This window comes from Arachis duranensis, chromosome 9 (assembly GCF_000817695.3).
Source record: "Arachis duranensis cultivar V14167 chromosome 9, aradu.V14167.gnm2.J7QH, whole genome shotgun sequence".
Taxonomy (NCBI): domain Eukaryota; kingdom Viridiplantae; phylum Streptophyta; class Magnoliopsida; order Fabales; family Fabaceae; genus Arachis; species Arachis duranensis.
The window spans coordinates 6,419,926-6,432,590 of NC_029780.3; the positions used below are offsets into that span (position 1 = coordinate 6,419,926).

Sequence of the window (12,665 nt, forward strand, 5' to 3'; positions counted from 1 at the left end):
CAACACATTAAAGTGGAGCATAAAATAAAGAAGAAGACACACAACGAGCTACCAACCAAACCAACACCTAACACCCCAGACCTATCAACAGCCTCCCCCAGAATCACCACCACGCCATTCTGTATAGCTCATCACCGTCTTTGTGTGGATTACCTCCAGGCTTGCTCTTGTATTCTTAAAGATTCGTGCATTCCGTTCCAACCAGATGTTCCAAATAACTGCAAAGAACACTGTCATCCACATCTGCTGCCCTTGTTGTCTATTATGCAAGCCATGCCAGCTTTCAAACATTTCCCTAATGGTTCCAGGGATCACCCACGCTCTACCTAGTGACCTCAACCACTTACACCACACCTGCCAAGCTACCTCACACCTAAGGAATAAATGCTCAGCAGATTCTAATTCCTTAGTACACATTACACACAAACTATCCCCCAGAATGTTGACTCCTATTTTACCCAGCCGCTCCTTGGTGTTAACTCGATCAACTAGCACAAACCACCCAAATAGCTCAATCCTCGGAGGAACAAAACCTTTCCAAACGGAGCTCGTGAAACTATAACTCGTTATTTCAGCCGAAAGAGTCTCCGCTTGTATAGCATGTATCACAGAACGAGTAGAGAAAACACCTTTATTGTCAAACTTCCAGACCACGCTGTCCTCCCGACCTGATGACAACCTCACTGGCCTTAACCTCTCATGCAGCTGATTGACAAGTTCTAGCTCCCATTGGAACAACTCCTTCCTCCATTGGAAATTCCAAATCCAATCAAGCCCATCCCAAAAGCCACAGTCCCCAATTAGAAGTCCTTGCTGGCTTGAGATAGAGTATAGTCTCGGATAACTCCCTTTGAGAACACCCCCTTGAATCCAGTTATCTTCCCAAAATCGGGTTTGCATACCATTGCCTATTTCCATTGCCAGTCCACTTACCATTTTATCCCGAATCCGCGGTTCTTTTATATTCAGCTGACAGATGTCCCTCCAAGGCCCTCCTTTTACTTGTAAAGGCTGAGTTGCCAACATTACATTCGGGTTCAACTTGTTACACGAACAAACAATCTTCTTCCACAGCGGGCAATCCTCCTTTGAAAACCGCCACCACCACTTAAACAGGAGCGCTGTGTTCCTTAGCATTGCATCACCAACCCCCAAGCCCCCACCTTTTTTGGAGCCTGTACTAGCTCCCACTTAACCATAGGTATACCAGAGTTACCATTCTCCTTACACCACATAAAGTTCCGTTGTAGAGTGATCAGCTTGTCCGCCACAGCTTTCGGCATCTTGTACAGACTAAGATAATATATGGGAAGACTATTCAGTACCGACTTGATAAGGACCAGCTTCCCTGATTTATTCAACACCTTCGCTTTCCACAAGCTAAGCTTCTGTTCCACCTTATCAATGATTGGTTTCCAAGTCTTTACCAGCCGCGGATTTGCACCTAAAGAAATTCCCAAGTATCTTACCGGTAGAGCAGCTTGCTGGCATCCCAGTATTCCACATGCCTGATCAATCCATCTTTGCTCACAGTTCACCGATATCAGATTCGATTTTTCAAAATTGATGCTCAGCCCCGACATCAACTCAAAGCACCGCAACAGTCTCTTATAGTTAACAATTGTTTCAGTCTCCGGCGGGCAGAACAAGATAGTGTCATCCGCAAACTGTAAGTGTGACAGTTCAATATGATCTCCCCCTACCAGCAGTGGAGCAATGCGTCCGTTCCTGACAGCTTCCCCCAACATCCGATGCAAAACATCAACCACTAAAACGAACAGCAGTGGAGAGAGCGGGTCCCCTTGTCTTAGTCCCCTCTCCATCTTGAATGGCTTAGACGGTGACCCATTCACCAAGACTGCCATGGTAGCCGTAGTAACACCCTCCTTCACCCAACTCCTCCAGCTTTGGCCAAAGCCCATTTTCTGGAGCACAATATCAACAAAACTCCATCGCACTCTGTCATAGGCCTTTTGAAAATCCAGTTTGATAATGGCTGCTGTCTTTTTCCGGGTCTTCAACCAATGAACCGTCTCGCAGGCTATGAGGGCGCCATCATGAATTTTCCTTCCCTTAACAAACGCAGTCTGAGTCTCTCCGACCAACCCCGGCATCACAGCTCGCATTCTTCTCACCAACACCTTCGAAATCACTTTATACACACACCCCACCATACTAATTGGCCGAAAATCCTTCACCTCCTTTGCACCTTCAAACTTTGGAGCTAGTGTCACCCAAGTGACATTGGCATCCGTTGGCATCTTCGCACTTTGAAAGAACCCCAATACCGCAGCAATGAAATCCCGCCCAATGTCCTCCCAGCATTTCTTTATGAAGTTCATGTTATACCCATCACTCCCTGGGGCCTTGGAAGATTCGCAGTCCCACACAGCCTCCTTGATTTCCTCCTCCGTTGGCATTGCTTCTAAAGCTTCAGCCTCAGCCCTATGGATACACTTTACTAAGCCATCCCTGATTCCAATCCTCGGAACATATTCTTGTCTATATAACTCCTTATAGAAACCTCGAATCGCACCTTTTATTCTCGCCTGATTCCGCACAAGTCTTCCATGTATCATTAGTGCGTCGATCCTGTTATTCCGTCTTCTGGCTGAGGCAATGTTATGAAAGTATCTGGTATTCTTATCCATGTTTGCAGCATGCTTAGATCGAGACATCTGTTTCCAGTGCAATTCCTTTCTAATGTACCATTTTGAACAAAAGCTCACAAGCGCCTTCCGTCGAGCCTCTGTTGTACCATCATAAATTCCATCACTGACTAAATTGTCTAGCCTGGTAAGCTCCTCCTCAAACCTCATAAGTCTCTTATCCATGTCCCTGAAGTTCTCCTTGTGCCATTTCCGCAATGGTTCTGTTAAAGCCCTCAGTTTGCACGTGAACTGCGCTTCTCCGAGGCTTTGCCATTCATCCTTCACCATTCTCAGAAACCCCTCATGCGTAAACCAGGAATCCAGACTTCTGAACGGTCGAGGTGCCCCTCCGAATCTTGTCCCGTCCAATATCAATGGACAGTGATCGGATAGCCCCCTTGGGCCACCTTTTATCCTAATATCCGGAAACTGCTCAGTCCATTCAATAGTCACCATCACTCTATCAATCCGACTACAGGACCGCCCCCTAAACCATGTAAACTTCCTATCCGTAAGAGGCAAATCAATCAACTGCATGTCATGCACCCATCCCTTAAACTCTTCCGATGAAACACTCCATCATCCCAAATTAATAACAGACCCCCCGCTGTTCCTACAGCTTCCACAAAATCCCAACCAGCATTACTAGATCCCCAAAGCCTTGCAACCTCATATTTAGTAATCACTTCTTTTTTTGTTTCAACCAACCCCAACATGTTCAATTTATATTTACTTTTCAAAGACTTCAGCATGCTCATTTTACCGTCCCCCCTCCACCCCCTAATATTCCAACTGCCCACAATCATTTAAATAAAGTTTTGCTCACCTTTTGTTTATTTTTTGGCCGACTCCTTCTCGCCTTTTTCTTCTGCTTCGCTAGCCTTCTCTTTGCTGCTATTTCCTCATTTTGTGCTTGTAGAATCGCCATAATGTCTTCTTCCTCATCGTATAAAACCACTCCCGATTCCACAGCCAGTGCCCAGGTTGCTTGGTTTTCCTGGCTCTGTACTCCCTGCGTCCCCTTGTACTTCTCCCCTTCTACATGACCACCTGGGCCCAGCTCATTCCCTGCTCCACCCCCCGGGCGTCGCTTTTAGCAGCCACCCCCAGTATGTCTCCCTCTGTGTTGCCTTTAGCTTCTGAGGTTTCACCCTTCCTCGTTTTTCGGCTTAGACTCGTTTGGGAACCATCATCGTGGAGACCGGTCTCACCACCACTGTGCTGCGCCCCTTGTATCTGCCGGCGATTTGCTTCCCCCACCATCGTCCCCTTATGCGCTACACCGCCACAATCCAACTCAACACCAGCCTCCTCAGTCGGCCCTACTCCCTCCACCTTCTCTTCCAAAACCTGGATCCTATCCTCCAACGAGCCCCTAGCTGTGTGCCTCCCCTCTCCCTCCTCAAGTTCCTCCTCCTCTTGGCACCCCAGCCTCTCTCGCAAACCTACCATTTGCGCCGCATCACCCAGATCTCGTGGGACCTGCCGGATCATAAGACTACCCGACCCGGCCTTGCCCCCAATGGAGAGAGATCCATGGACCGTTGCATGCAGTAGACTAGCCTGGCCCAGCCCAACAGCTGGCTCCCTTCGCAGGCGTGTTTCGTACACAGTCAACCTCCCATCTACCCCCTGATTTGCTATTGGGCCAACTGAAGACCAGCCCACCCCTCTACAATAACCCACACACGCCCCAGCCTTGTAACACACCTGATGGGCCTCGTCATACATACCATAAGTACCAGCCCATTCCACATGATCTCCTCTCACACCTCCACAAACCTGCGTAACCGTATTCTCCGACTCCCCCTCATGAACCACCTCACACCCCTTAGAATCTGCTACTCCACCTTCCTTGGTACTATCTGAATCTGGTACAACCGTATCCTTTTTGAAATTCAAATACTCAACGTTCACATCATTCAAAAAGACATCAGAAGTTACTATTCTGCCCTCTCCTTGCGCAGCCTCTGTAAGCCTGTCGGAAACCAATTCTGCCGCCGGATCCCAGTTACCCACCCCTTTTCCAGGGCCGTGCCAGCGGCGCCAGAAGCTGCATTCTCATCATAGCCACTTCTGCTTTTCTCCATACTGACCGCAGCATCTTCCTGGCAGCCTACCTCCTTCACAAAATCCCAAATGCTGTCTTCCCCACAACAATTTGCATCCATTCTCTGATTGCATCGAACACCCCCGTCTCAACTTGAATCCTTCCCACTGTGAAGGAGGCTTTTTCCCCAGTAATTACATCACACTGAAGCACATTGCCCCACTGCTCTCCTATTTTCTTGAACGTTTTTACGCGTTATGATTTTGGTTTGAACAACAATGGCTAGGGCTGGAAGTGAGTCGGATTGTCTTCTATACTTCGCTTCTCCAACAGTAATTACCTTCCCCCGTAATCTCCAGTGGTTCATTTCTGCAATCGCCTTGAGGGCGCCCCCTTTTGTCGTGTAACGAACAAAAGCAAACAGGTAAATCGATCCACTCTTTCGTTTCCGGGCAAGATATATGTCGTTAATTCTTCCTGTCCAACAAAACAAGTGATGTAATTCTCTCCTAGAAATATCATCCGGTAGGTTGTCCACGAATACAGAGAACGAAGAATTTTTCAAGCGATGATATGTATCCCTATTCCAAATTCTGGTATCCTTTGCTGTTGACTGTATTCCTAACGTATTCCCTCCCCTAGAGTACTCACCTCTCACAGCCTCTCTCTCCCTCATTACCTGGAGACCTGATGAGAGTCAATGGGGAAGCTTGTTATTTGTAAACTTATGATCTCAACCCTCTTTTCTCATTACACGTGTTTCTTTTATTGGTTTGACAATTTGTGATCTTTTTGGTATAATAATGGACAAAAATCTGAGTCGTTATTTTTCAAACAATAATAAAAAAGAAATCCAGCTTACGATGAGGCCTATTATTATGTCAACATAATTAGTCATAATAAAAATAATTACTCACCTAAATTCTAAGTTGGAAAAGAGAGTTTATATGTATCATTCCTGTAAAGAGCAGAGACTTTGTCTCCCTTTTTAAACACTTGTCAAATTCTCCAATCAGCCAATACATATCTATAGGTATAGAAATTTTTTCCTTTCTACATCATAGAACTGACCGTTAACTTAATACATTAGAGTCTAAAGCTTCCGCCATAAATTAATTTCAATCTTATAATAAACTTCAAACATGAATCCGGTAAGAGGGCCCTTCCCTCTAAAGCTGATAAACACTTCATGCTTCCAAAGATAGAGTTTGGCTTAACCGAATCGAGAGGTTTGTTAGGGTTTGGGAAGAGGAAGAGTCTCATGCGGGCGAATCTAGGGGAATCGTGGTAGAGTTGATCGAACACGAGCATCATGTTGTGGAGGTCTCTGTCGTTGGTGACGGAGACGAGAGCATTGAGATCATCGCTGCCGGGGACTTGGTATTTGAAGCAGTAATCGCCGTTGCAGGCGCCGTCAAAGAGGCTGGAGATTTCGGCAACCATGGCTCTGAAGTCAATTCCACGGTCAACATAAAGAAGCTTATTGGTGCCAGTGTGCCACCGACGTAGGCGAGCTTATTGATGCACCCGCAGGGCTTGATCTCGTCGCCATAGCTGCAGAGAAACTATGCTTCGTGGATCTCCATGTAACTGAACTTATTATTTTGTATTCTGTGGTTTTGAGTTTAAAATTCGCATAGGCGGCATCAACTTTAATAGTTTACACTTAACAAATCGATTTAAAGATAGAATAAGATAATTTAATTTTAATTTTAAAATTTTAAAAATATGATAACTAATTTAAATCAGATTTAGTTTTATTAGATTAGATAATATTTAATTTAAATTTAAAATTTTTAAAAATATTACTAAATAAATCAGAATTAAATCAAATCTTCTAAGAAACCTTAACAAGAAAGCAAATTAAAATATAAACTTAATGTTTTCAAAAATTAATATTAAAATTGTGTCTTTCATTAAACTTGAAAAAAACAGTTGGACTTCGTGACTTAGCCCAATAGATTATATGAGTTGTTACTATTTCAGCACCACTATTTTTGAGACAAATTTTTGGTCTCCTTAATATTAAGACTGGTATAGTATAATTTTTTTAATATTCAGATTCTTGAACATGATAAAATTACTATTTTGTCACTTATTTTTAAAATGATGAAAATGTCATCCAAAACACGTGTTATCCTCTCCTTCTTCAAAAAGATTGGTTCTCAAATTTGCATATATATCAAAAGGAGAAAAATTAGAGATAATAAGTACAATTAGACTATCATACCTACCAAAAAAATTATTCTTGTTGAAATCGTCCTTGATAATTCCCATCACTTGGAATAGACCATCTTCTCTAGCAACTAGTATTGTTTTTCTTTGAATGATAATCTCTTCTTCCTTTCAAGAAATCCAATCCCAATCTTCGAATTCAAAAATCATGATTTAATGACTTTTCTCTACCCACTAAATTGTGGCTATGTCTCTCATGTGTACCTGCAAGTTCAATCATTTCAACTTGACTTTTTCCTTCTAAAGTAACACCATGTCTTAAGGACAAAAATAATAATTTCATAATAGCCAAAGACTTAAAAATATTTAAAGATTCACAAGGATAACGATCAACAGAACTATAGATAACAGAATAATAATGGCACTCAATGTCTCACACAGAAGTATCCAAAACAGGCGTAATGTGCAAGATATATTCATCCAAACAACTAACATAAATTAGCACATAAACAAATTCTTTGGAAAACAACTTAGTAATGTGTGTAGAATCTTTAATATTTTTACTTTTAATTAGAAATACCATCATATTAAATTTATCCACTGAAAAATTAATAATATATGTACATTTTTTAACTCTTGACAAATTAAACAAAGTAGAAAATCTATAGAAATATCAATTTAAGTATGAGTAGTAATAAGTAAAAAAATGCACAATATAATAAAAAAAACTTGAGATTTAACTTTCTTACATGTAATAAAATCAGAATAAATTCTATTAATACTCCTGTTCCTGCCTGGTAATAGGGCCGAGGTATTAGTCAGAGTCCGCCGCAAGAATCCTTGCTTAGTCCTCCTCACCTAGCGCTGTGCTCCGAGAGCAAGCCTCGTCCGAGTAGGGGGAGGTACCTGCAAGAGGACTCCGAAACTTAAGTCAGTTTTTGCCCAAGAGATAAACTAGGAACAACTAGAATGAAAGAGCTAACTTCTTGTTTGAAGAAATCGAGAACGAGTTTTGTGATGTAGAGTGAGTGCCCGATGCCTTTGAGCTATTTGTGTAGTTGTATTTAAGGGGAGAGGATATGTTAGTGGCCTCAAGATCCTCGGCCCCGTATCCGACTTTAATGATGCATTCTTATCTTGAGGATGATCGTTTGAAAGTCCGATCTATTATTCCGCACTTTGATTATTAAACGTGGTATTTTTGAGGTATAACGTCGGTCCGATATTGAGGGTAAGGATCACAGCCTCCAAGCTTGACTTGCTTAGGTCGGTGGCAAGTTAAGTTTAGTCTTTGACCGTCGTTATACCTATTTTGACCTATGTCCCAGCCCCCAAGCTTAACTTGGTGCCGTTTTGCTTTTTGAATTAGGCATTTGAAAGTTGCAAAGAAAATGGTGTTTTGTAGGAGAGAGGCAAGTGGGGAAACGAAAGGTTTTTACATTTATTACTAACTAGACTTTTGAAATTATGGTTTTTGGGAATGGGTGTTAGTGGGCCCTGGTTTCGAAGCAGTTATGTCTTAGATATCCGAAGGGTTTTAACAATCGGATGGTTAGGGTTTGTTTGGGGTTTTGATCGTGTGATAGTGTATCTCATATTTTGGGAAGTTTTTGCTTGACATTTTACCATTTTATTTCTTCAGGGAGGGATGGCTTCAAGAGGTTGGTTCTTTCTACTTGTCTCCCATCTTCTCACTTTATTTCTGGCATTTCTGTTATGATGAAGCCTGAGGATAAGGTTGTGGAGGTCAAGGATGACCTTTATAAGTAGGTTCATGCTGATGTTAAGTGTCGGGCATCTCTTTTTCAAAACCCCAAGATGCTTGCGTCGCTTAACAGTCGTGAATGGGTTCGTGGAGGTTCCCACTGTCGTATATTGAATTGGTCGCATGCAATGGGGAGGAAAGGGTGTGCGAGAGGAGGGAAGACTGAGCATATTTTTATGCCTACGCTGTCCTCTTTTCTGAGTTGTCGGTAAAGCTCCCTTTTACTAAGTTTGAGTGTTTGGTTCTTACTCAGTTGAACTGCGCCGCTTCTCAACTTCATCTAAATGCATGGGCTTTTCTTCGTGGGTTTGAAATTTTGATGTCGTTTTTAAACTATGAACCTTCTCTCAGTTTATTCTTTTCCCTGTTTTAGTCGAAAGGGGTGCGTAAGGGTCTCTAGATTAACTTGAGCAGTTATCCAGGGTGCTCTTTATTTTCTCTATTTAAATATTCTTTTAAAAGCTACAAGGAAATGTTTGTAAAAATTCGGTCTGCTGAAACTAAATACACCTTTTACTTGAATGATGAGTTGTGTGAGAGGTTTCCCCTGTATTGGTGTCCTGAGCCGATGCAGGTTCTTGATGCCTTGGGGAGAACCGAAGAGGAAGATCTTGTTCTTGCGTTTCTAATTGAATGTTTCTCATCTGCTAAGTTGTTGTCCATTGATGAGCTTCTTCAGCGTGAAAATGACCATGTTGGGTTGGCCGAGTATATTGGTGGGTTTGTCTTGTTTTGCCGAGCTTTGGTTATTTTTCTGTTTTGCTTTTAACTCTCTCTCTTTTTTTTAGGAGGAAGAGTTCGGAGCTTGTCTTCTGCCAGGATGCGTACGGTTTTGGAGAAGAAGTGTGATGTGAAGGGGGGAGCCTCGGCCAGCAATATTCCGAAGAAGATTGTTGCTGAGGGCGCACAATCTAGTGCGATTCCTCATGGTGAGAAGAGAAAAAGTCCCAAACTCGAGGACTCTCTTGAAGTACTGTCTGGTTTTGATTTCACTAGTGGTGGTAGAGTTAGGGGGAATTTGAAAAACCAAATGTGTTTGCATGGTTTTGCTTCTGGTAGGAGTTTGGACTCTGTTTGGAGCGATCATTTTCCTTTTTCTGCCCTTTCGGAGAAGGTTGGGCAAAACCCTTCTGATTTCCAGCTTTTGAATAGTGCTGGGGAAGAGGCGGTTGGACAATATGTGTAGGTATATGCTTCGTTGTCATGTTTTTTTTTGTGGTTTTTTCTGAAATGTAAATTTGATTTTGCCTTGTAGGTTATGGCTATGAGGCTCTTTTGTGTGGGTCGGGGTCTGGAGCTCTCTGGAGGGCAGGAGAAGAGAGATGCCGAGAAGATCAAAGGTCTTGAGAAATCGTTGAACGAAAGGGATGGCGTGATCATGGATCTCACAAATCGGTTAAAAGATTTCGAGGGCGAGGTGGGGAATTTTCAGGATCAAGTCTGCACCTTTCAATAGCAATCGAAGGAGTCTGATGTTGAGAAAGGGGGTCTCACAGCTCGGATCCAGGAGCTCGAGGAGGGTGGTATAGAAATGTTTGCTGCCGGTTTTGACCGAGCAGTCAGCCAGGTTTCTGTATTTGTTCCGGACTTTAATGTCGGCCAGCTTGATGTTACAAAGATAGTAGTCAAAGGAAAGTTAGTTGATGATGAGCCTGGGGGAGAAGCCCAGGGTGATAATGTTGATGTCACTGATAAGTGATTTTGTTATATTTGTTTGTCATAGACTTTTTTGTATAGAGCTTGTAGTGCTCTTTTTTATTTTATGAACTAAGGTTATGTATTTTGCTATTTAAGTATGAATGCATGCTTGTTTTGCCAGTTATTGATATTTTCAAACTGTGTTCTGATAAATGCTTACAACTGACTTCGAAAAGGTCAGCCTCGTTAAAACCTCCCCGAGTAAAACCCTGTCGTGGGATAAAACTTCGGTGGTAGGAAAAAGAGTACCTTCCTATTTCAAAGGTGTACAAATGTTCACATATGGTATAATCGTAATGAAGTAATATTCCAAGTGTTAGATAGGTCTGCTCCGTCTAATGTTTGTAGTGAATATGCTCTGCGGCCGTGGACACGTGTCACTCGGAAAGGGCATTCCCAGTTGGCTGCGAGCTTACCCTCTCCTTTTGGTTTTCTTACGTCTTCAAGTCGCCTAAGGACGAGGTTTCCCTCTCGGAATGTCCGAGGTCTGACCTTTTTGTTATACTTATGTTGGATCATCGGCTGGATAGCTTTTGATCTCGCCCTTGACTCTTCTCTTGTTTCTTCCAGGCCTAGGGTATCTAGCTCGGATCTTCTTGTCTCTTCATTTGTATCTTCATCGAGGTGAATTGTTCGGATTGATCCTTGAGATATTTTGACCGGGATCATGGCATCTGATCCGAACATGAGCCTGAAGGGTGTTTCCTTAGTCGAGCTTTGTGGGGTTGTGTTGTAACCCCATAGTATATCGGGTATGAGTTTCGCCCACTGTCCTTTGGCAATTTTCACTTTCTTTCTTTCTTAGTGCCTGCAAAATAACTTTATTAGCAGCTTCGGCAAGCCCGTTAGATTGTGGGTGCTCAACCAATGACAGATGGTGTTTTATGATTAAATTTTGCCAAAGGGATGCTATTTTCTTATCAACGAACTACCTACCATTGTCGGTGACGATGTCTGTGGGCAGCCCGTACCGACATATAATAAACTTCCAAATGAAATGTTTTACCTTATCTGATGTTATTTTGGCTAGTGGCTGGGCCTCTATCCATTTCGTAAAATAATCGATTGCTACCAACAGAAATTTGACCTGCCCCTTGGAAAGCGGAAAAGGGTCGAGTACACCTAACCCCCACCTATGGAATAGCCATCCGATATCTGTGGCGTGTAGAGTCTCAGCTGGGTTATGAATGATAGGCGAGTACCTTTGGTAGCTGTCGCATTTTCGGACCTTTTCAAGGCAGTCTTTTCTCAGCGTTGGCCAATAGTACCCTGCCCTTAGCACTTTTGTTGCGAAGCTTCGTCCACCGATGTGTGTACCACAGATTCCTTCGTGGGACTCTCCATTGCCAGGTCAGTTTTCTTGCTTCCCAGGCACTTGAGTAGAGGTCGGGAAAAGCCTCTTCTGTAGAGGTCGTCTCCGATGATTGTGTAAAAACTAGCTCGTCTTTGGAAGAGTTTTGGGTTTTCTTCTTCCTCTTTTGGCACCTTCCCGTGTTTAATGTATTCTAGGTAAGGCGTTCTTCAGTCCTATTCCTGCGACATGCTCATGATAATATTGTTGTATATGCTAGGTTGTTCTAATGTTATATGTGACAAATTTGGTGGTTTACCTGTTTTCCTAGATGTAGCTAGTTTAGATAGTACATCTGCTCAGTTATTGTCGTTTCTATTTACATGTATTATTTCAAAATGGTTGAAATGTCGTGCTAAATGTTTTACTTGTGCATGATATTGTTCTAAAGAGGGGTTGCGTACCTGGAATACCTCATTTACCTGCTGGCGACTAGGAGAGAGTCATAATAGACCTTTATGTGTCGGATTCCGCAGTCCTTTGCTAGGCGCATGCCTGCAAGAAGTGCTTCATATTCAGATTGGTTGTTGCTAACCAGGAACATGTACTTTATGGATTATTCGGTGGAGGTTCCGATTTTGTCTTTGAGGACTATGCCAGCTCCTCCGCCGTCCTCATTACTTGCGCCGTCTACATATAACTCCTATTCTGGAGGTATGTCTTTGCTGGTTAGCTCTGCTACGAAGTTGGCCAGCACTTGGGATTTCAGTGAGCTTCGGACTTGATATTCAATGTCGTACTCTGATAGTTTTATAGACCATTTGGTTAGCCTCCCAGCTAGGTCCGGCTTTGTCAGCACTTGTCTAAGTGGTTGGTTTGTTTGAACTATGATTTTGTGGCTTTGAAAGTAGTGCCTTAGTCGTCTCGCTGTGATTACTAGGGTATATGCTAGTTTCTCAATGGTCGGATATAATTTTTCAGCATTCTGCAGAATCTTGCTGACAAAGTATACTGGATGTTGTTGCCGACTTGTTT

General features: G+C 42.9%; 1 protein-coding gene across 1 annotated transcript; it reads right to left on the reverse strand.

Moving 5' to 3' along the window:
- Positions 1–4,900: 4,900 nt before the first annotated feature.
- LOC107464312 (serine/arginine-rich splicing factor SC35-like) lies at positions 4,901–5,377 on the reverse strand. Its single transcript, XM_016083240.1, has one exon. It carries the CDS (start codon positions 5,375–5,377, stop codon positions 4,901–4,903), a length of 477 nt encoding a protein of 158 aa, XP_015938726.1.
- Positions 5,378–12,665: the final 7,288 nt, after the last annotated feature.

Excerpts from the sequence above, each read along its gene's own strand:
- LOC107464312 (XM_016083240.1), bottom strand. The coding sequence starts at position 5,377 with ATGAGGGAGAGAGAGGCTGTGAGAGGTGAGTACTCTAGGGGAGGGAAT.